Source organism: Microcaecilia unicolor, chromosome 7 (assembly GCF_901765095.1).
Source record: "Microcaecilia unicolor chromosome 7, aMicUni1.1, whole genome shotgun sequence".
NCBI lineage: Eukaryota > Metazoa > Chordata > Amphibia > Gymnophiona > Siphonopidae > Microcaecilia > Microcaecilia unicolor.
In genome coordinates this window covers 214,085,972-214,111,805 of record NC_044037.1, presented here as the reverse complement: position 1 = coordinate 214,111,805, position 25,834 = coordinate 214,085,972, and the positions used below count along the sequence as shown (strand labels likewise).

At 40.5% G+C, this 25,834-nt stretch overlaps 1 protein-coding gene across 2 annotated transcripts in view; it reads right to left on the bottom strand.

The window, feature by feature from the left end:
* The window catches only part of PDE1A (phosphodiesterase 1A), a 595,639-nt gene that overhangs the window by 100,620 nt on the left and 469,185 nt on the right, over positions 1-25,834 (bottom strand). For both annotated transcript variants that reach the window (XM_030209839.1, XM_030209840.1), the window contains one exon: positions 10,847-10,963. In XM_030209839.1, the coding sequence (XP_030065699.1) occupies positions 10,847-10,963 (117 nt within the window). The remainder of the gene's footprint in view (positions 1-10,846; positions 10,964-25,834) is intronic.

Below are 25,834 nucleotides of genomic sequence, written 5' to 3'. Positions count from 1 at the left end.
CAAGGTGCAGCAAAGGGCGACTAAAATGAAAGCGGGGATGGGACGACTTCCCTATGAAGAATGACTAAGGAGGCTAGGGCTTTTCAGCTTGGAGAAGAGATGGCTGAGGGGAGACATGATAGAGATATATAAAATAATGAGTGGAGTGGAACAGGTGGATGTGAAGCATCTGTTCACGCTTTCCAAAAATACTAGGACTAGGGAGCATGCGATGAAACTACAGTGTAGTAAATTTAAAACAAATCAGAGAAAAGTTTTCTTCACCCAACACGTAATTAAACTCTGGAATTCGTTGCCGGAGAACGTGGTGAAGGCGGTTAGCTTGGCAGAGTTTAAAAAGGGGTTAGACGGTTTCCTAAAGGACAAGTCCATAAACCACTACTAAATGGACTTGGGAAAAATCCACAATTCCAGGAATAACTTGTATAGAATGTTTGTACGTTTGGGAAGCTTGCCAGGTGCCCTTGACCTGGATTGGCCGCTGTCATGGACAGGATGCTGGGCTCGATGGACCCTTGGTCTTTTCCCAGTGTAGCATTACTTAAGTACTTATGTACTTACATTGTTTAAGTTTATTACATTTGCTATAACACTTTTCAACATAAGCAGCACGCTGGTTTACAAAAGAGTATAAATTATAGCTAGAAATATGAACAAAAATTTATTAGGACAAGAAAGGAGAAAACATAGTAACAAGGACAAAACAATCACACAATCCAGACAAGACATTAGGCCACTGTTATCAACTGCTACTTCTCCCACCCGCCATGGCTAGAGGGCTCCAAAGAATAATCAACTCCAAAAGCCAAAGTCAAGGTATGTTTTCAGATGGGTTGTAGACATTTTGAAGGAGGACTCTTTCCAAAGCAATACTGTAGGAGAGCTCTAGAAAGGTGGTGCAAGGAAGAAAAAAGCTGAATTTCAAAGTGAATGAAGATGAGCATGATAGACAGATGGGATAAGAGGTAGATTTTCAGACTGGGGTGGAGTAGGGTTACCATATGGCTCCAGAAAAAGGAGGACGGATTGAGCCAGCCGGGTTTTACTTCCATTGCTTTCAATGGAAGTAATTGTGCCAGCCGGGTTTTACTTCCATTGCTTTCAATGGAAAGCAATGGAAGTAAAACCCGGCTGGCTCAATCCGTCCTCCTTTTTCTGGAGCCATATGGTAACCCTAGGGTGGAGGCATGTGAGTGGGAGCATTGAGAATGAGAAGGATAGACAGATATAATAGCATGCCAATACAATAAGTCCTATGGGTAACTAATAGGATCATAAACTGTATACAATAAAAGACAGGGAGCCAATGATTTTTGATATGTAAATGTGTTACATGACCAAACGTGTGGACATGAGACAGGAACTTAATCGCAGGATTCTGGACAGTCTGAAGATGCTTAAGGTCAGTATTCCTAATACAAGCATAATAAGTTATATTGTAGTAGTGCAGGTGCAAAGGGGTAAATACAAGAAAGGTCACCTAAACTTAGGTACCGGAATGATCATTACAGAATACTAGCTTAGTCTGCATTCCCTGCCTAACTTTGGATGCAAGCATTTATGCCTGCCAAAGGCTGGTGTACATGCTTGCATCCAATTGATGACAGTTAGGTGCATAAATGCAGGTATTCTATAACATCATGCCTAATTTCTGGGAATGCCTCTGACCCACCCATGCCCCTTCCATGGCCTTGCCCCCTTTGGAGTTGTGCACTATTAAATTAGCTGTGCATGTTTGTTTATTTATTGGGATTTATTAACCACTTTTATGAAGAGACTCACCCAAAGCGGTGTACAGTAGGTATAATTTCACATAAAATTTATAATTTTGTTAACAGCATAACAATAGTAAAATAACTAAGAATAAACATAAATACAATAAATTAGGTAAACATGAAAACAGTAAATTGAAACCTAAAAATAGAACTACTGTGAAACAGTATCAAAACTATACACATTTAACAGCATTGGAATTCAAAAACCAGAGATATAATACAATGATAGCATAATACTAATGATATACCTAATAAGCGTGCAGTAGAATGTTTTAGAATAGGGCAGATCCATGTGTAACTCCTAATTACTGCCAAGTGCTTGTTAACCCCAATAACTAATTGTTATCACCTAATTAAGGGCTCCTTTTACCAAGCTGCAGCAAAAGGGGATCTGAGCTGGCGTTGGCGTGTGTTTTTTGATACGCACTGAGGTCCCCTTTTACCGCAGTGGGTAAAAGGTAGGTCTTGCTTTTCTGCAGGAAATGGCTATGTGGCAAGTAAAGCACTTGCTGCGTGGCCATTTTGGGGGGGAGCCCTTACCACCATCAATTGAGGCGGCGGTAATGGCTCCCGCGCTAACCCAGTGGTAACTGGGCAGCGCGCAGCACTGCCCGATTATTTTCAGGTACACACCAGCACTACAAAAATTAAAATATTTTTGTAGCACTGGATATGTTGGGCTTACTGTCACTTTGTAAAAGGGGCCCTAACTAATTAATTTATGCACGGATCTATGCCCAACTTTAGGCGACCTATATAATATCTAGTAGAAAGTGATTAAATGCATGGATCAGGGCCTGCAAGGCTGAGAGTTCCAGGCAATGCCTGACAGAGCAAATGGTTTATGGTTTATTTGAACTTTCTATACTGCCTTCACTGTCAAGCAGGTCAATGCGGTATACACACTTATGGAAAAGAATGCCAAAATTTCAATAAGACAGATCACACATTCAAAAAGCACACAGGAGTAAGAAATCTAAAATAGTCCATAACAATAACAATAGCTACAATCTTAAAAAAAAAAAAAAAGTTCCAAATCTACTAAAAGGGTAAATAGGATTTCTTTTGACTCTTAGGTGTGCTACCCAACTGCCTCTCCAAATGCCAATCTAAAAAGAAAAGATTTTTTTCTTTATTAAATTATATTTATTACTGTATGCATTTTATTTAATATCCTTTATTGCTATATTGCATGTTTGATTACAATTAATAAAAAAGAAAAAGAAGTCTTCAGGATCATTTTCAATTTAGGGAAAGAAAATTCAGCTTGAATAGAATAGGGAAGGGCATTTCATGTTGATGGTGCACAAAGGAAAAACACACAGTTTCGGGAGATTCAGGAAGAAGTAAGACAGGCCTAGGGACAACTAGCCAGAGGTCACTGAAAGAATGGAGTAGATGAGAAGAAGAGCAAGGGATGATTAAATTATTGAGCTAGGATGATACACCCACTGGCAGAACTCTGAAAGTGAGAACTGCTATCTTAAATTGTATCCTGAACTGAATAGGAAGCCAATGATGTCACCAGAGAAGGGGAGTCAGAGATCAAACCTCTAAGCATTTCACAAAAGATGAATAGCAATGTTTTGTAAAGTTTGCCTCAAAGAATAAAATGAGGACCTAATTATAGCTGACATTTGTTCTTCAAAGGTCAATTGAAATTCAAGGATTACTCCTACATATTTAAGAGTCAACCAGCAACACAGAGGACCTGAGGAGAACAGGAGTGGTGATTTAACAACAAGGCCTTTCTGTGATCCAGGAAGCTAGATTTTTACTAGGTTAAGATTTAAGGAATGATCCACAAGTCACAAACCCCCTCATTCTATAACATGGCACCTAAATTTATGTGCCAATTGTATAAATTAATGCCACATAAGTATTTAAATAGCTCTATCATATCTCCTCTCTCCTGCCTTTCCTCCAAAATATAGATATTGAGATCTTTAAGTCTGTCCCCATATCCTTTATGACGAAGATCACTGACTATTTTAGTAGCCACCCTCTGGACTGACTCCATCCTGTTTATATATATTTGAAGATGTGATCTTCAGAATTGTAAACAGTATTCTAAATTAGATCCCACCAGAGTCTTATACAGGGGCATAATCACCTTTTTGTTTCTACTGGCTATTCCTCTCCTTATGCACCAAAGCATCTTTCTAGCTTTCGTTGTCAACTTTTCTACCTGTTTAGCCACATTAAGAATATTAGCATAATAAGCACATGTGCGGGTTTGTGTTTAGGCACAGTCACTTACACCAGCCATAGAACTGGTGAAAATAATGATGCATAAGTGCTGGAGATGGGTACATATCTTAAAGTATTCTATAAGGTACATGCATAAATGTGGGACCCTCCTAGACTCTGCCCACATGTCTATGCCCACCTGTCAACTAAACATGATGCAAGATACATGCATAGTTACAGAAGAGAGCTTAGGAATTCTGGCATATGCATGAAAATAAGTTAGCATTCTAAACATTTACATGTGTAAGCCACGTTTAAACAACCCAGGAATGCCTACCCATAGATCAGCTAAAAGTAGATGCAATCTTGAAATGTGCCTACTTTTTTCAGGTGTGTACCCCTACACAGTTTTATAAGAGCCATTTGCCATGCATAAAACTTGCTTTAAAACATTACTCTCTAATGCAGTGGTTCCCAAACCCGGTTCCATTTTTAATGTCATTTATTATAGCGATTTCTGCTTCCAGTTCACTCAGGGGCCCTTTTACAAAGGCGGGTAAAGGCCTACGCATGAGCAGCACATGTACTGCCTCCACTGCATGCAAATCTGTCTCATGATTATTCATTGTGGATATCCTGAAAATCTGACTGGCTGGGGTGCCTCCAGGACCGGGTTTGGGAACCACTGCATTAGGGAGTAATGTTTTAAAGCAAGTTTTATGCATGGCAAATGGCTCTTATAAAACTGTGTAGGGGTACACACCTGAAAAAAGTAGGCACATTTCAAGATTGCATCTACTTTTAGCTGATCTATGGGTAGGATTCCTGGGTTGTTGCAATGCACATGTATATTTCATAAAATATATGGTACAGGAATAAAATAGGCACACATATTTACAGCTTCTTCGGGGTAGGCATATATTTTGTTTTTATTTTTGTTACATTTGTACCCCGCGCTTTCCCACTCATGGCAGGCTCAATGCGGCTTAAATGGGGCAATGGAGGGTTAAGTGACTTGCCCAGAGTCACAAGGAGCTGCCTGTGCCTGAAGTGGGAAACAAACTCAGTTCCACAGTTCTCCAGGACCAAAGTCCATCACCCTAACCACTAGGCCACTCCTCCACTCCACTCCATGTGTCTAAGAGCACTTGGGCATTAATGGTGATCCTTGTAGGAACCTGTTCTATAAAGCCATATTTTTATACAGCTAAATTTTGTAACCGGTTGCCTAGATGGGGGGGGGGGGGGGAGAGAAAACAACACAGAGAACAAAAGAACAGGAATCCTTGCAATCACAAAGATGCATCCAACACAGCGAAGGTGACAAACAGGATGGAAACTAGATGATGACCACAATATTAAAGGTTTATTAAAGGCTAGTACGTTTAGGGGGTCTTTTACAAAGGCACGCTAGCAGTTTTAATACACGCTAATGATTAGTGCACGCTAAACGCTATAGACGCCCATAGAAATATATGGGCATCTCTAACATTTAGTGCGTGCTTATTTTTAGCGCACGCTAGAAATGCTAGCATGCCTTTGTAAGAGGACCCCTTAGTGACATACCAGAGAAGACTCCTGAGGCATTCCCTTGTGGCCGAAACATGACTCATGTTGAGTCTTTGAATGTTTTAATAAACTTTTAATATTTTGGACATCATCTAGCTTCCATCCTGTTTGTCACTCTCACTGGGAGTGGGGGAGGGGAAAAGTCAGCAAATATATTATGAAGACACAAAGGTGCTTATGTGTATTTATAAAATTGTCCTAGAAAAGCTGCAGAAATCATGACTGAAATAAAGCAGCTCTACCCTAAACTCACAATCAAATAGCCTATACCTGAATCACATAGAAGAATACACATTCTTGTCATCACAAATACTTTTACATGAAGATAATTTTAGAAATGACATTTTATAGAAACAGAGAAAATTATGGCAGACAAAGACTATACACCAAACCAAAATGAGGATAGAGGTTTAAACATCCAATAATATCCAAATACCACTGTAATAATATGACAGGTATTATGATCTTCTTGACTGATCACAAATTCCTACCGTCCCTAAAGTATAACTTAATTAGGGTAGGAAAAAGCCTCAGAGAAAATGAGAAGCTTTTAACATCATAACGTGTTTTCTTGCTCTTTTCTTTTAAATCATTGGCTCAGAAACGCCTCCTTTTTATTTATCAAAAAACAACAACAATCTTTCATGCATAAAAAAAATTGTTCTAATGCCTATCACAGTCTATGGACATAAAATTTCATATCCAGCAAACTCAGAAATGCAGCTCAAAGCAATCAATTATCTTTTGAAATTCCATCGTTTCAAGTATCTTTCTTCTCTGATAGAATTATATAGCACACAAGATGTCCAAGAAAACATATCCGAAGCTGCCAGTGTTTCGCAGCTCTCCTACCACTGCTTCAGGGATTCTTCACACATGCTGCTAATGAGCTTTATAGCTCTAAACTCTCTTCATTCTTTCAAAGAAATGCTATATCCAGTCCTATCAGTCTGACTATCCATTCTAACTAAAAAAAACCCTCTACAATCCCTTCCTCTCCCTTAGAGATCTTCTGTGCTTGTCCCATGCATTCTTGAATTCAGTCTTTGTCTCTACCACCTCCACAGGGGGACCATCCCACAAATCTATCACCTTTTCCATGAAAAAATATTTCTTAGCGTCGCCTTGAGTCTGTCCTCTTTCACCTTTATTCTATGCCCCATTGTTCCAGAGCCCTGTCTCCTCTGCGTTTGTGCCACCGAGGCATTTAAATGTCTCTATCATATAACATGTATTGATTGATTGATGATTGATTGATTGTAGTTATTTATTAGAATTTATTAACCACCTTTATGAAGACATTCACCCAAGGCGGTATACATCAGGTATAGTCTAACATAAAACTTAAAATTTTCAAAAGCATAACAATAGTAAAATAACCAAATATAAGCATTAATATGATCAATGAAGTAAACTTGGAAATGGCAAATTGAATCACAGTAATAGGACTAACATGCTACAGTATCAGAAATACATACATTTAACAAGGCTGTAAAATAATTATATAATAATTATATAATAAATATTATATAATAAATATAATAAATGTCAGCAGAATACAAATGACACTATAATGGGTAGTATAGAAAAACATTCATATAACATAGATATCATAGAGGGGCATAATCGAATGGCGCCAGCCAAATAACTGGTCGGCCATCTCTGGGGTCGGCGCCTTAAGTGGGCGGAGCCAACCTTATTTTCAAAAAAGATGGCCGGCCATCTTCTTTTTCGCTAATATGGTTGGGCCCGGCCAAATGTCAGAGTTCGCCGGATTTGAGATGGCCAGCATCGGTTTTCGGCCATAATGGAAAATAATGCCAGCGATCTCAAACCCGGCCAAACCCAAGGCATTTGGTCATGGTAGGAGCCAGCATTTGTAGTGCACTGGTCCCCCTGACATGCCAGGACACCAACCGGGCACCCTAGGGGGCACTTCTAAAAATTAAAAAAATAAATAAATAAAAATAGGTTCCAGGTGCATAGTTCCCTTACCTCGGGTGCTGAGCCCCCCAAATCCCCCCAAAACCCACTCCCCACAACTCTACACCATTACCATAGCCCTTATGGATGAAGGGGGGCACTTACATATAGGTACAGTGGGTTTGGGGGTTTTTGGAGGGCTCCCACTTACCACCACAAGTGTAACAGGTAGGGGGGGATGGGCCTGGGTCCTCCTGTCTGAAGTGCACTGCACCCACTAAAAACTGCTCCAGGGACTTGCATACTGCTATCAGGGAGCTGAGTATGACATTTGAGGCTGGCATAGAGGCTGGCAAAAAAGTTTTTTTTTGGGTAGGAGGGGGTTGGTGATCACTGGGGGAGTAAGGGGAGGTCATCCCCGATTCCCTCCGGTAGTCATTTGGTGAGTTGGGGCTCCTTTTTGATGCTTGGTCGGAAAAAAAAGGGACCAAGTACAGCCGGCGAAATGCTCTACAAGCCTGCCTTTTTTTTCATTATTGGGCGAAGCCGGCATCTCGTGAGCATGCCCTTGTTCCTCCCCCGCTCCCCCATCCCGCCTTCACTACCCTACCGACACACCTCCTTGATATTTCGCCGGCTCCGCGATGGAAAGCAGTTGAACCCGGCCAAAATCGCCTTTCGATTACACCGATTTGGCCGGGTTTAGGAGATTGCCGGAAATCTCCCGATTTATGTCAAAGATGGCTGGCGATCATTTTCAAAAATGAGCTGGATAGTCACAATGGCCTTCTTTTACAAAGCCGCACTAGCGATTCCCGCACGGCAAATAAGAGGAAGCCCACAGGAATTGAATGAGCTTCCTCTCATTTGCCACACCGAGAATCGTTAGCATATCTTTGTAGAGGCCCGATGTCAGCACAATACAAATGAAACACTTACAGGCACGTGAGGGGGCAAGTGTAGTCAAGACATATAGACAGGACAACATGGTTAATACAAAGGCATTGGGATAAATAGATGGGTGACTAAACTGAAGTCAAATCATATGTACAGTTGAATAAGATATGAGGGACTGGTCTAAGTTATTTATTTATTATATTTGTATCCCACACTTTCTCACTAAAAGCAGGCTCAATGCGGCTTACATAGTAATAGGCCAGCTAGTCCAGATGCAAAACAAGTGGATAGTCAGTCACCACATGGGAGAAGAGCTAGACTTTCACATTCCTCCTGAAGTAGAGGTAGTCTTGTCACGTATGCATGAAAATGCCTATATAAAGCTACTTACAAGTGTGTAGCTAAAATCATCTTTAACGTATTTCATTGATAAGTAAAAAAAAAACAAAACATTTCTATATTAAATGAATTACATTTAAAATCCATCATTTTGGCAGTGGAAATGTTATTGCCCATCTTATTCTTTCGGTGTACACATTAATGAGACAATCTGAAAATGTAAAATAAAAGTTCATCCAAAGATGGCGGATATCTAACGGGCTAGCGAACCGTTAGCTCCTGATACCATCTTGGGGCTCACCGTCGTTCAGCTGCCTGTTGACTGTATGATGGCCCGATCTTGTTCATGCCGGTTCTCCTTGTTGCTGCGGCGTCTTGATTTCATCCTTTTTTGCCAGTTTCGGAGAACAAAATCATGGGGGAGCTTTGGCCAGCATAGCTTACTTCCAGCGGGTCGGTGGGCCGGCAGTCAGCCCGATCATGCCATCCCCCTGCCCTTGAGGCCTGTCCCGCTGTTCACGTGATCTCTCGGGTGATCCGTCGGCGCTTGTCCATTGATCACCTCCTCCTCGCCGGGCTTGAGCCTGTTTTAGCCTGGGGCACCGTAGTTCACTGCTTGTCTGCTGTGACTGCCTCTCCCTCGTTCTTCCTCCTTCCTGTTGGGAAGTCTGCTGCCTTCGTAGCCTTGGCCCAGGTGATCTTCAGGCAGGTGTGTTGGAGTCGCTCCCCTGCTGATATTGCCGGCTCTTCCTCTCCTGCCGGTCTGTTGGAGGAGCAGTGGCGGAGAACCTTGTCTAGGAGGACCCTGACGGTTGGTGCGGCACAGGAGGTCCATTTGAACCGCCACTTTGGATCCTGCCCATTATCTCTGGTGATCATTGCCGCAAGCTACTGCTGTCTCTTCAGTGCCTTGTCTGTGCTACCTGGACATCGCTGCAGTTCCCGTTTGGATCGCTTTGCTGGACCTGATCGAGCCACTCTGTTTCACCTGGTTCTTCATCATCCCTCTTGGCTCACCTGGATTTCTGCCATCCATCTTAGTTCCTTTCCTTTCTTACCCTGTTCCTTTGCTCTTCCTACTGTATTGTAACTGTACCTGACTTAACTATGCACTGTATTGTATTTATTTAATAGTTCATTGTAAGCCGCTTTGGGGCTGCAAAACTGTGGCAAAAGGTGGGGTATAAATGGCCTAAATAAATATGTAGAAATGGCTCTCTCTAAAATTGCCCAACATATATGCACTTAAATTTAAGAGCACAAAACTTGTATATGCATAAGTTTACCAGACCTGGGCAGAGGCATTCCCAGAGGCAGGGTAGGGGCAGGGTCTGAACTTGTTCAAATACCTTATAAAATATACAGATATGCATGCAAAATAAAATGGAAAGTTTCTGCAAGCTAAAGCCAGATACAAGGGTATACAGGTATTTCTGTGGGGTAATTTTCACAATGTAAAATATTTACATACTTTCCCTTTGAAAACTGGTACAATTTCCCCTGGATTCTGTATAGTGCGCCTAGAGATCCACCCTGTATTCCAGGCATATTCTACAACAATTGGCTTAACAATCTAATTAGCATTGATAACAGCTCTTAACAAGCAATGATGAGCACTAATTGGCAACAATTAGAATTTACACGAATAACTCGCTAAGCCCATTCTGTAATGCAAAGTGCCTAATTTCTAATGTGGACAGGCAAAAAGGGGCATAGTTATAGGTGGGGAAATGGCCGTTTTGTGGTCGTTCTGAAATTTACACATGTAGTTATACAATATGGACCAGTGCACCAAAATCCATGTGCTGGGTTTTATGACACATTTTCATTGGTGTAAATGGAGACATGTAGTTTTAGACCCAGAGATATCAACTAAGCATATTCTATATACTGTGCCTAAATCTAGGCGCTGCTTATAGAATACCTTAGTCAACATTCATTTCGACGGCAAATTTTTAGGTGCTATATAAAGAATCTCCCCCTTTATGTGCATACCTGTAGCACAAGTGAGGCAGCCTGTTATAAAATACCGGTAACCCTGTAGCAGCCTAAATAGTCAGCAGATTTCCTCTAATATATTCTGCAAATATTCGAAGTACTGACTTATACTAGAACACGTATTCTGCATTGCAGTTTTTGTGTAAATATCTGACCTTGAAGCGGTTGATAAGGTCATAACGGGTGAAGAGGTCATACACCATGAATTTCAGCGCATGCTCTCCACTTGCATCATTTAGGGCAAACACATCAAAGGACCATTTGTCGGCATCCTGTAGGGAGAAAATGAGAAGTAACAAAGGTGTCATATTTATGCAGGGTTCACCAATTAGTGTATTTTCACATGGATTCACCCTTGGTTGATCTTAATTGTTATATCTGATGCTTATTATTAAGTATGGTACTTTTAGTATTATTGTTATATTTTATTTGTATAGTTTATTTTACCACGGTGCTTATTTTCAAAGCATATGGATGTCCCAAAATGCTGAACTGCTGATTGGGCAATCCTTTTGGTTACATGTGCTTTCATGAACTCTAGGTTAGAAGGGTACTTTACAAATTGAAGAAATACATTTGTACATGGAATACTTTGTAATGGCTTTAACTTTATCATTCATGATACCAAACATAGCACAATCTATTTGAGTTGCATCAATTTTAGAACCAGTTGCGAAGTAGTTATAACCAAGATACGTGGAGAAAGGTAAAACACACATTCACTTTCTCTTCTAAAATCACCACCTATACTTGGAACCAACAGTGATAGGCACTGTGATAATTCTTATCTTTGAAAATAAATATTTTTCCTGATATGTCAAGGGATACTCAAAGGAAGAGAAAGGCGTTTCTCTTCCTTAGACCTGGAGTAGTGAAGTTGGGATCTTTATTTTTTTTTAATTGCTATGTAAACGTATCATTGAATATCAATCTGTGAAATATTTTCTTTGAGCCATTGCATTTGACTACTTTGTTGTCAACTAAATGTTTATGCTTGCTCTGGGGAAGTGGTATGCTGGTAGATTTTTAACAACAGGCTCTCTCCCCAGGTATAGCCAGCCCTGCAATTTGGGGGGGGGGGGGGCACGCAGAGGTGTACTGGGGGCCCCAGTCCAACTCTGCACCCCCCCCCCAAATTGCAGGGCTGAGAACCTGGTGGAGGCAATGCATTACTCTCTCCAGGAAAAACAAAAAAATATTTTACATGCTCCCAGGTTCCAATCTAATTCATGTTTAATGTGGGATAAAATGCCATAAATAAGTAAATAAATAGATACATAGAAACTCTGAATGTTGAACACCTGATTCTCATAACATGATATCTGTTTTAGTGGCCCTTTACCAAGAGAAAAAAAATCTCTCTATAAATATAACACATGCTGGGGTGTCCCTATAACCAGCCCCTCCAAATGACACACTGATTACGAAGTTCTTGAAGTTCTCTCAAAAATTAGCACTTTCAAAATCCTTCCTATTTTTCATATATAAGTATGGAGTATGTAAGACTGAACACAGTGTTTATAGTGAAGTATTACTGTTATTGGAGTCTGGAACATTAGGCCTACTTGAGCAGCGTCTGTAAGCAGGTTCAATGGTCGCTTCTTCAGGACTTGAAACTATCCTATGCCTGGAATTAAGACTTTCACCGCCGCAACCACTATGGGCCTTATTCTATAAAGGTTATGCTCCTAAATTTACGCTCATAAAATTAGGAGTGTCATTGAATATCAATCTGTGAAATGTTTTCTTTGATCCATTGCATTTGACTACTTTGTTGTCAACTAAATTGCCGATTAGTACTATTTCCCCTCCTAGTGGGGTACCTCGAGGGGGGGGGGGAGTTGTCTTAAATATTGGTAAGGATATCTATATTGCTTAGAATGAGCACATTTTGTCCTTTGTATTGTTAATGTAAGTTGTATTTAGTAATTTCTATCTCTCCTCCCCGCTATTACTGAGGACTTGAATGGAAGCAAATAAGTATTATTTTCCTAATAATTTATTTGGTGAATTAACCTGTAATTTTCTTTTTGCTTTTTGTTTGCTTCCTATTTCAGTACAAGAATTTTTATTGAATTGTAATCTTTAAGGATCCCTTTTATTAAGCTGCCTAAAAGTGGCCTGGGGTTTCAGTAGCACAGGGCTTTCTCATGCTCTGAGACCACTTTTAATGCAGCTGTAAAATGGCCGTCCAATTTTCTGTATTAATGGTCACATGCTAATTTCCCAATTAGTACATGGCCATTAGCATAGGAGCCCTTACTGAAACCTATTTTACGAGGCAGTAAGGGCTCTCACTCTAACCAGTTAGTGCACAGTGATGCAGCTGCACAAACCAATTAGCAAAGGGCATACCAACTCTCCGCCCCCAAACCCACCCACACAGTTAAAAAATATATTCTATTTTTTAGCACATGGGTAGTGTGCACCGAATACAAAACTAATGTGGGGCGCGAAATGGATTTTAACCTGCGGTAAAAATGCTATATAGTGCTTAGTGCAGATTAGTAAAAGGGCCCCTTAATTTGCTATAAATAAATACAAATTTAGCATAATTGCCCCCTGAATCATTGGTGGAGACTCCAGGTCCAAATGTTCATGCAGCTGGCACTTGTATGTGACTTGGAGCAGGTGCAAAACCCACCACATATGTTTTAAAATATATGTTAATTTTCATTTAAAATGGTGGAGTATGGTAGCTGTGTTAGTCCACTCTTAAGGTTATCAATAGAAATCAAACAAAATAAAACATGGAAAAGAAAATAAGATGATACCTTTTTTATTGGACATAACTTAATACATTTCTTGATTGAAGCAACTATTGCCAATGATTTCCGATCTGACGAAGAAGGGCAACCTTCGAAAACTAATCAAGAAATGTATTAAGTTATGTCCAATAAAAAAGGTATCATCTTATTTTCTTTTCCATGTTTTATTTTGTTTGATTTCTATTGATAACTTTTAAAATGGGAAATAAATATGCAATTTTTTGGCCTGCCCAAACCATACATCCTGGGGCATCTCTGTGTTTAAATAACTGCTTTTTGAAATCACCATTTGCAAGCTTATGTCATCTACCCATGTAAATGCTGCTCTTTCCAGGTGTAGATGCTTCAAAAGTGATGTCCTAAATTAGATTAAAGAGATGTGGCTGTGAAATCACAAAGTTGTAAATCATTGCTAAAAAAGAAAGGTTTGCAATAGTTGCTTGAATCAAATTTGTAGCCTTGTACAATTCTGAAAGCCCCTATCTCACGGATTCTATAATACCATGTGTAACTTAATTGGCTTAACAAGCTAATGAGTACTGATATCAGCAAGCAATAATGAGCACTAATTGACACTGATTAGAATTTTGGTACACAATTCGCTAAACATATTCTGTAATGATGTGCGCTAAATTTCTAGCGTGCGCAGGCATAAAGGGGCATGGTTTTGGATGGGGAAATGGACATTTAACGGGCATTCTGAAATTTAGATGCCTAGTTATAGAATATGGCCCAGTGCACCTAAATCTACACACCTGGATTTACACCATGTTTTAGTTGGTGTAAATGGATGCACGCAGATTTAGGAGCTGAAATATCAACTAAGCAATTGGCACCTAAATCTAGGTGACGATTATAGAATACTCTTAGGGGCCCTTTTACTAAGCCACGTAGGCACCTACGCATGCCCAACCCACACCAATTTTGAGTTACTGCCCGGCTACCATGTGGTCCTTGTGGTAATTTCATTTTTGACGCGCATCCACTACGGGTGCTAGAAAATATTTTTATTTTCTGGTGCACGGGTGGTAATCGGGCAGTAATCAGTATTTTACATGCGTAGACCATTACTGCCCAGTTACTGCGTGAAACCTTACTGCTAGGCCAATGGCTGGAGGTAAGGTCTCAGACTCAAAATGGACATGCGGCAATTTTCATTTTGCCACACCTTCATTTTTGGCAAAAAATTTTAAAACGGCATTTTTTTTACAGCTACACTGAAAAATGATTCTGCATGCGCCAAAAACACGTGTCTACATTACCACAGACCATTTTTAGCGTATCATTGTAAAAGGAACCCTCAGCACTGATTTCAGCGCCGATTTTTTTAGGCACCATATATAGAATCCCATCCTATATCCATTATTCTCTAGTTGTGGTCAGTGCTCTTCTAGAGTCCTCAATGGAAAGCCAGAGGAACTTGGAGATTCCAACTGCTGTAAGGAAATCCTGGTATCAATGAAAAAACGTACGTCCATGAGATAACATGAAAGTCTCAAATGCATCTTACTATGATCTTTGATATTTTCATAACTATTTCTCAAAAATGGCAAGATTTTGATAGGTAAAAACTAATGAGGCCTTATGGTAATTTTAGGTAGGATTGCATATCAAAGTATGTATCTATTTAATTTAGCCAAATGTTTAAACCACCTCGTGGCTTAGAAAAAAATATTTATAACTAAATATAACTGCAAATAAAGTTTAGATGAAAGCAATCACAAGATGTTGATGTGACAAAATTTAATCAAAAATATGGTGCCCATGTAAATAAATGAATGAAGCAGCAAAGACCAGCTGCTACCAAAATCACTGTCACCAAAAGCAGCATACAACAACCCTTCGGTGCATAACCTGTGAGTTTTTAATTATTGCATATTGTAATGAAATCTGGGAGCCCGGATTTTACAGAGCGGCTCTAATCCCAGCATGGGCTTACCGCTCGCTCTTCCATGACTACTGCCGATCCAATGTGGCCGCTGGCGGTAGTCCCACTCCATGCCTGGTTACTGCCAGGCATGGAGTGGGAGTACCGCCAGCGGCCACATTGGTTACCTCAATGGTTGGCGGTAAGGGCTCCCTACTGCATGGCTACTGGCTGCGGAAAAAAGGCCCCGGTGCAAGGGAAAAACGGCAAGTGCCACTACAACAGAGCCCTTTTTCATGCAGCTCGGTAAAAGGACCCCAAAGTTAACAACATCAAGAGTGCACAAGATCAGAAAGGATAATAATATCCTAAAATGTATAATAACAACAACTAACCAGTTCAGATATTAACCCAACTGCTTTAACACAATGGAATGCAGCAGTAGGACATACTCCTCTGTCATATTTCCCTGCCAGTATGATAATGATAATTAAAAAGCCCAACCTTATTCACACAGGAAACCATGATAACATTTATCAGAACCATGTTAATATTATTTATTGTGTTTTAATAGACATCCCCCAATTTGTGCATGTAATTTAATTGAATGAGCTAATTAGCACCAATAATTGTCTTTTTAAAAGGCAACTGAAGAAAATCAAGACCCATCTTTTCGCTCTGACTTTTAATATGTGTTAGTTCTGGTGAAGCTTTCAGCAACAGCAGTTAGCTATAGTTTTTATTTGTTAAGTTTTAGTCACCTCTGCTTTCCTCTGAAGTTTTCTAAAGTTAGTTTTGGGTGTGTCTGTTTTCTGGTGTACCTGGGATCCGTCCTGTCAATGGCGTTCTGTTTTCTTTTTATATATTTGTGAAATTTTGTAAATCAGGGCTTCTTTTGCAAAACTGCACCACTGATTCCCAGTGCAGCAAATGAGAGGAAGCCCATTCAATTCCTATGGGCTTCCTCTCATTTTCCGCGCAGGAATCACTAACGCGGCTTTGTATAAGAAGCCCTTAGATATGGGATTTCCTAGGATTTGGTGATTCATCAAATCATTAATAAACATAAACAATTATTGGCATTAATTAGATTTAGTTGACATTTACACGTGTAAATTTAGACGTGGGATCTACACCTAAAACTTACATGCAATCCCAAAAAGGGGCATGGAAATGATAGGGTCATGGGCGTAATGGGGGTGTTTCTAAAATTAACATGTATTGTTATAGAATAACAGGTATACGTGCCTAACGTAGGTGAGTATATTTGCACCACATTTCAGTTGGTGCAAATGGCTGTGCCTAAAGTTAGATTTGATTCCTGGGTGTAAGTGCTATTCTGTAAGCATTGCCTAATTTTAAGTGCTGCTTATAGAATAGTGCTTATCTCTGGAATCACATATTACTACTAATCTTTTCTATAGTGCTACTAGATGTATGCAGCGCTGTAAACATTAAAGAGGAGATTCTATATATGGTGCCTAAAAATTGGTGCTGAAATCAGTGCTGACTAAGCTTATTCTATAATTGGCGTCTAGATTTAGGTGCCAATTATAGGGGCCCTTTTAACTAAGCTGCGTAAGCGTCTACATGTGCCCAATGCATGCCAAAATGGAGTAATCGCCTGGCTACCACGTGGCTCTTGCTGGAATTTCATTTTTGGCACACGTCCGAGACGCGCGTCCGAAAAATAATTTTTATTTTTGGACATGCATATAGGGCACATGCCAAGTGGCATTTGATGCGCGTAGGTCATTACCGCCCGTTTACCATGTGAGACTTTACCACTAGGTCAATGGCTGGCGGTAAGGACTCAGATCCAACATGGATGCGCAGCGATTTTCATTTTGCCGCACATCCATTTTCAGCAAAAAATTTTAAAAAAGCAATTTTTGCAGGTGCGCTGAAAAATGATTCTATGCGCATCCAAGACACGCTATTTTTCAGCACACCTTAGTAAAAGGACCCATAGAATATGCTTAGTTGATATCTCAGCACCTAAAACTACACACATCCATTTACACCAACAAAAATATGGCATAAATCCCTGCACATAGATTTATGTGCACTGGCCATATTCTATAACTCAGTGTATAAATTTTGAAACATCCACAAAGTGCCCATTTCCCTGCCCCATTTTGCCTACATGTGTTAAGAAGTTCAGTGCACTTTGTTACAGAATATGCTTAGGGGGTCTTTACTAAAGTTTAGCACGAGTTATCTGCAGCAGGGCCCAGAGGAATAAAATGGGTCCTGCTGCAGATAACTCCAGCTAAGCTTTAGTAAACAACCCCCTTAGTGAGTTGTGTGCGTAAATTCTAATTAGTGCCAATTATTGCTTGTTAAGATCTGTTATCAATGCTTATTAAGTTAAGCCAACTAAGTTATATGCTTTGCTATAGAATCATACAGATCTGTAGGTGTGATATATAGATCTGGTATATGCAGGTACTTTCTCTGTCCCTAGAGGGCTCACCACCTAAATTTTTGTATCTAGGGCAATGGAGAGTTAAATGACCTCCCAAGGTCACAAAGAGCTGCAGTGGGAATTGAACCCACGTCCCCAGAACCAAAGCCTGCTGTGCTAATCATTAGGCTGCTCCTCCAATCTAGTTCTTTAGGCACTCGTTAAGGTGCCTATTTCAAGCCTATTCTATAAAGAAAAATAGGCAACTAGGTATACTAGCACAAGTCACCCAAAATGTTCTTATACGGCATGATCATTTACAGCAGCCTAGAGCTGATGTAAATACCCACACCTAGATGTATGAATGAATGCATACAAATTATATTCTATAACTTGCATGAATACATCAATTTGAGTGAATTCCTTAAAAAAGGCAGTAACTAAATACTAATAAATAAATAAAATGTGCACTTTGCCCACCTTCTGGCCACAGTCTGCCTATGCGCATACCCACTGACAAAGTGCATACCATCAAAAAATTGTGAATAATTTTCTGCCACTTTGTACTCAATGATTGGTTAATTACTTGTGTAAGTATACACTTACACAGAGAAATACTAAAATATCAGTATTTATGTTCCTTTCTACCAGCGAAAACTAGGTGAAGCCTTAAAGAATTACTCCCTAAATCACAATTACAGAGTATCAGATAACAGTATGTGGTAAACAACAATACTATTTGAAAATCTTTATTACAATTTAGCACATCTAACTGCTCTAACCGGAGCTACTATAAGTTTGGCAGGATTAGCACTTTTTGGGGGCCCTAGGCAAACATACATTTATGGGCTTCCCTACCATGGACTCCCCAATTTACTTATTTTCTCACCACTACCCCTGTTCCCTGAGATCTTTATTCATGGCCTCCCCTCATTATATAATTTTTTTTTACATCTCCAGAGAGAACAGGTACAAGTGCAGAGCCTAGCTGTGGGCATGTTGGCAATAATAGTTTGTGAATGAGGATGGGGAGTAGGCAAGTACACACTATGAATGGACTGGCTTATTAGCTGGAGCTAGAGAGTTGCCAAGTTACCCTATTCCAGGATGATTTAAGCTAGTCCTTAATTTTTGACAACCCTATCCTGGTGTATTATGGGACCAGGGCCGCCGAGATGGGGGGCAAAATTTCCTGGGCTCGGCCTACAAGGAGCACCTGGAGCCAGGCTTTCGGAGGGTGCCAACAATCACCACAGATACAGGAACAAAACGTTTCACTGCCCTGCAGAAACAGTAAAAAGTTTTGTTCCCGCAATAAAATCTCTCTCCCTCCTCTCAGGTTTCACCTACAGGATCCTGCAGCCAGCAGCAATTCAGTCAGGGGTCATCTCCGTGGTCTTCCTTCTGCTGCATCCCGCCCTTTTTACTGCAACTTCCTGTTTAGCCTCAAAACAGGAAGTTGCAGTAGAGAGGGTGGGATGCGGGAGAAGGAAGGCCACAGAGATGGCCTTTGACTGTAAATTGCTGCTGGCTGCAGGAAGCTGTAGGTAAGACCAGCGGGGAGGAGGAAGGGAGGGGAAAAAAGCAGCAGTGGCCAGGGGACAGCAGCGGTGGTGGTTTTAGCGATTGGGGGGGGGGGGGTAATAGCGATGGGGGGCAGCAGCAGTGGAGGGGCAGCAGGAGGCCCTGAAGATTTTTTGCCCCAGGTCCAGCTTTGCCTGTCAGCAACCCTGTGTGGAACTTGAAGTGCTAATTTCAATGGGTAGAATCAGGGACTACAAATAGCACACTGTAAAGGGTAGTTATCAAGGTGCAGTAAATGTTGGGCTTTTAAAGCACCTTCAATTACTTTGGGAGTCAGTACAGTAGGTTAGTAACTTCTGCAGTACATGAGTGGGCACTCTGTACCTTTGGAGGGGAGGGTCACACTATTTTATTTAGCTGCTATCATGGAGTCATGGCCATAAAAAGATTGACAAGCAATGCTTTAAGATACCACATGGAATAATGGGAGTGTAGGACTGAAAAATACTGTCAGCTTTTTGCTGGCAGTATTTTTCCAAGAATAAGGCTGCTTGTGGTGTTCATAATAAGCTGCATTATTAAATTTAGATAGCAATGAAAGATGAGAGTAAGTAGTAATGGAAGACTGTCCTTTTCTATCTGCTTATCTGCTCATTCAATCAGTACCACCTTCTGACAACTCTGCTAATCTAATCTAATTATTAATGAAATATTTATCAAACAGGTAAGTTTTTAAACATTTTCAGAATGAGAAGATGGTAGATTATTCCAAAAAAATACTGCTTGGTATGAAAAAGTCCCTCTAATAATTTCTTAAAGTGATCTCCTTTGAATGAAGGGAAGCCTAACTCTTTTTCTTGTAAATTAAATTTCAGAATAACATACCAAGCAAATTAATACTTGTACAGCAAAGTGATGAGAAATAAACAATAACAGCTTAAAGTATTACATAAAACAAAAGAATGCATCACTCAAGTCGATCCAAGATTTATACAAGGAGAATACAAGATAATAAATCAAAGTAAATATGGCAAAACTGACACAACCAGGAAGCTATACATTTCAATGAGAGCTAACACCAGACGGAAGGAAATCTAGCTCCCCAGATATATGCTTAGCGGCCCAAAAAGTTGCCAGATATGATGGATCAAAGAATACATCTTTAACTTACTGGTATCTGACAATAAATTTAAAGGGAAATCTGAAGAAGAAAGTTGCCCCAATCTGAAGGACCCCTGGTTTCATTAACAAAAATTGCTTGTGACGTCATTGTGTTTCCCTTGAAACATCTGGGAATAACTATATCTGAAATCCCATAAATGTCTTTGCTTTGTTCTTAAAAAAACAATCTCATCAACCAATCTTTACCTGGGGTTAAGACCACTGTGGCCTACAAAGTGGCTGCAGTAGCAGAGTCAGAGTCTGAAGATTCCAATATTGCAGAAATATCTAAATTAGGTGCATTAGATTCAATATCACGGTTTGCTTGCAGAGATTTAGATGGCAAATAAGACTTGTGAAAAAGGCGGTAAGCTAACAGAGAAGCCTAACTCTAGTTAAACCATTACTCGATTAGTTCTAGACCTAGATAGTATATGAATTAATTGAGTAATGTGGATAGAAGTTAGACCATGTAAGATATTAGGAACTCAAAAAGATCATCACGCACATTCCTCAATCTCCACTATCCTAACTGTAAAGGGCTAAAATATAAATCCACATGCGCGACCAGTTTCTCATACATCTGCACGCAGCTATGGAATGCACTACCGAAGGCCATAAAAACAACGCAAGACCTAACCATCTTCCGAAGGTTACCGAAAACAGATCTTTACAAGAAGGCATACCACAAACATCCATCTTAAATACTAAATAATAACATTATACACGAGCTATATAAAACCAAACTCTTATCACATGACTGACTTATCCTCTTTGCTATGAATGATCAAGCACTATCATTAGATGACCAAATGTACGTTACAATCCAATTATTACACAGTAACCTTCATGCAATACCTTAATGAACTCTTCCATATCATGTATGTATGCACATGGTATATATATATATATATTGTGATAAACACAGTGTCTGCCCTTACATGAGGAGACCGCCAGATGGCGCTCGCCTACCGAAAACCGGGAAAATGCCCATTCTGGCCAGTAGAGGGAGCTCCAGAGAGATAGCTGGAAGAGTGAGAAGAGTCTTCTAGGCCAGATCTTTCTGGAACCAGAGGGGCGAGGTCTAAAGAGGTGGGGAAGTTAATTGGACACCTCATAAATAGCTTCCTATCAGCAGAGGAAGGAGTTTTGCCCGAGGGAGAGAAGATGGGAGCCTGGAGGCCGGAAGCCTGGGCTGGGTGATCCCGGTGCTGAGGAGGAAGGACTGTGTGTCCAGGACTGTGTGTCTGACAAGGTAAAGCAGGCTGCAAAGCCTGGGGTTAGAAGTCCCCAAAATATTGTGGTTGGAACTGTGAAGGGTTTAAAAAGAACAAACAGCCGTGGGGTGGAGGATAGGACCATAAGGTTAAGGTGAATAAAGTGTGTCCTATCCAGGGGAGGTGGCTGTTATACCCTGAGACCCAGATGTCCCCAGTAAATGGTCTCAGGGGGGTGAATCGCAGTCAAAGAAGAGTTGGAAAGCCAGTTTTCCCAAAAGACTGTAACCAAGCTCTAATAAACTGAATTTACATGCAACCAGCTAATTTGCATATTTTTGCAAGCAGAGGAAGCTGTGCTATCTTCCAGAGAAGGGTGACCCAGGGGCCCACCAGAAGAACTGGTAAGGTGGGTTGGTTACCAGGAGATACAGCGGGGGGAGGCCGGGCCAGGACTGCAGGTTAATGAAGAGGTCACCCTGAGGGAAAGGGGAGGACCAAACCTAGAGGCCCGAGTCAACGCAGTCACAGAGAAGTCTGGTTTCAAGGTGGTCCCCTGAGGCAAAGGGCTGGTGAGGCTGGGCAGGAGCCACTAGACGGCCACTGCACACCAGAGAGCACCCCTGTGGGCTTACAATAGATATAGATATAGATACCATGAACTGTTCCATATATGCTATGTTCCATGTATGTTACCATGTATGTATGCACCTGAACACAATACCATTTCTAATTCTGTTAACCGGAAATGGCAATTGCCATTACGTCAAATGTAAGCCACATTGAGCCTGCAAATTGGTGGGGAAAATGTGGGATACAAATGCTACAAATAAAATAAATAAATAATAAAACAAGAAGATTCAAATAAAATGTGAGCTTTAAATGGTACCAATGAAGTTTTAACATTAAGGGCTCCGTTTAGTAAGCCGTGCTGTAGGTGGGCTAACTTTTTAGCATGCGCTAACGGTAGAGACACCCATTATATTCCTATGGGTATCTCTAGTGTTAGCGCACGCTAATGTTTTGCACACGCTAAAACGTTTGTGCGCCTACAGCGTGGCTTAGTAAACAGGGCCCTAAGGGTGATACATGGTCAAATTTATTTGATTTGAAAATTAAGCAAGGGGTCGTACTTTGTAGCAATTGAAATCTATTCTGTAGTTTTACTGAAATACCAAGATACAAAATATTGCAATAATCCAACTGAGATAAAATTAAGCTCAGAACAAACATGGAGAAATGACTCTCATGAAAATATGAATGGGCAGTCCTGAGTTATTTAAGTGTAAAGTAAACTTTTTTAAACAAATTATTTATGTGTAATTACAAGCACAGTGAAGAATCTAAGGGCTCCTTTTACTATAGTGTGCTAAAAGGAGCCCTAAAATTATACCAAGTACATTGGTTGAATTCTCCACTGTCAACTTATCACTTCCGCCTAATGAGATTATTTTTCGCAAAGATTCACAGAGGAGTCCTTTTACCAAACTGCAGGAAAAAGAGCTCTGCACTAGTGGCGGGGGCCGTTTTTCCCATGCACCTGAGCCCTTTTTACCGAAGCGGGTAAAAAAGTCCCCATCACACATGGCTATGTGGTAAGAGAACTATTAATGCATGGCCAAGCGGTGGGCAGCCCTTACCACCACCCACTCAGGTGATAAGGGCTTCCACGCTAACCAGGCGGTAACTTGGTAGCACGTGGTGATGCCCAATTACTGCTGGGTTATCACCGCGCAAGTCATTTCTGGGGCTTTTATTTTCCCCAGGATATGGCGCGCGCTTGGGGCAGGACTACCACCAGTGGAAGAGCCCGCTTTGGGGTTACCACCACTCTGTAAAAGGGCTCCACTGTTTGCTAAACCAGAATTCTTCAGTTTTACCTATGTTTAATTTTAACAAATGGGATAATGCGCAATCCTTGAGTTTAGTAATACAAGTAACTATTTTGGAAATGGAATATTCAAAATCTGATGAGACAGGAACTAAAATAAAAATGTCACCTGCTTAAGAAAGATTTCATCTGCTACTAAAGAAATAGAGTTAAGCGAGCTCATGAAAACATTGAATAGAAATGGTGATAGAGGCAACTCTGAGGGACTCCACATACACGTTTACAAGCATGAGAAAAAGCTCCCTTCATTTTAACCATATATTTTCTATTAACCAAGAATTTTCTGAACTAATTTAGGAGAAGACATGAAATTCCTATTGCTTCTATAAAGTTTGTTGCCAGTTCGTTTTCTCAGCATGCAGCAGACCCCGGGCCCTCACACCGTCCCTCATTCCTCTTAAATTCTTACTCTTCAACAAACGTTCCTTCCCCCCAGGACACATACAGGTTTCACTGGCTCTCTGCAAGGTCCAATGTAGAAGTTAGTCCCCAGAACAGCACTTATAGCTTAGCCCCTCTTTTTTATGACTAGAGCCACCTTCTCATTGGCTGTATCCTACCTATTACAGTCTCTGCAGTGGTAAGGAAAGACTGGAGAGCTATAGAAAGCTAAACCCTGAAAAACATCCCGAACTTTTGACCATCCTTCTGGCTTTGAGAGTTAATTTACAAATCTGTAGAATCCTAAAAAAAAAGCCAGACAGTTGGCAATCCTAACATCCTGATTCCAGAGCACATCTGATAGGTCTCCTCCCCTCCCCCCCTAAACTTTGGGACCTAGGCATGCCTTAACCCAGCTCTGGCTATATGTTCAAATGTGTTTTGCTTTTATTTTAAAACAAATGGAAGAATTTTTTTTTTTATCTCATGAATAGTTACTTGTGACTGGATTGGCCACTGTTGAAAGCAAGACGGCTATTCTTATGTTCCTCATTTTTTAAAACAGCGAATACAAGCATGTTTATCAGTCAAGTCAAAGTAACATGTCCTCCCTTTGAGGACTAACATGCTATGCTCCAACCAAATTATTCAGAATCTAACAAAACATATCTATTAATTTAAAAAAATAAATGTAAAATCTATTAAAAGTACTGACTTTGCAATTCCAGTAAACCAGTAGCTAATTAATGAGTTCCATGCTTGTTTATTGCTTCTCTATAAAATGGCTAGAGAGCATGTTTCTAATTAATGTTTCATTTCAGGTAACTGCAATAAAATGTGCAACTAATTCATGTTTGTCATAAAATATCACTTAGGGGTCCTTTTACATTTTTAGTGCTTGCTAATGATTAGTGGAACAGGTGGATGTGAAGCGTCTGTTCACACTTTCCAAAAATACTAGGACTAGGGGGCATGCGATGAAACTACAGTATAGTACATTTAAAACAAAATCAGAGAAAATTTTTCTTCACCCAATGCATAATTAAACTCTGGAATTTGTTGCCAGAGAACATGGTGAAGGCGGTTAGCTTAGAAGAGTTTAAAAAGGGGTTGGACGGTTTCCTAAGGGACAAGTCCAAAGACCGCTACTAATTGGACTTAGGAAAAATCCACAATTCCAGGAATAACATGTATAGAATGTTTGTACGTTTGGGAAGCTTGCCAGGTGCCCTTGGCCTGGATTGGCCGCTGTCGTGGACAGGATGCTGGGCTCGATGGACCCTTGGTCTTTTCCCAGTGTGGCATTACGTATGTACTTATGTACTTATATGCGTGCTAAATGCTAGATACCCCCATAGAAATATATGGGCATCTCTATCGTTAACCACATGCTTATTTTTAGGATGCACTAAAACACTACCACGCTTTTATAAAAGGACCCCTTAGATACTTGTGTCTCCAGTACTCTGTAAATCTGAAATAAAGGACAGCAACCCCTCATAGGCATTTTACTAAGGTGTGCTGAAAAATGGCCTACACTGTAGATGTGTGTATTGTGCCTGCAAAAAAGTCTTTTTTGCTGAAAATTGAATTGCGGCAAACTAAAAATCAGCGTGCATCCATTTTGGGGGTCTGAGACCTTACTGCCACCCATTGACTTAGCGGTAATGTCTCACATGTTAACCGGGCTGTATTCATCAGCGTGCGTACACTGCCGATTACCGCCCGGTTAGTGCCACACAGTAGAAAATAGAAATTATTTTCTGCTGTGCGTTTTGGAAGCATGTCAAAATTAGAATTACCGTCCAGGGCACGCGGTAGCCAGGTGGTAGTTCTAATTTGACGCGCACTGTACGTGCGTAGGTGCCTACATGTCTTAGTAAAAAGGCCCCTTACTGAGGAGGGTCAATTAAAAAAAAAACAGCAA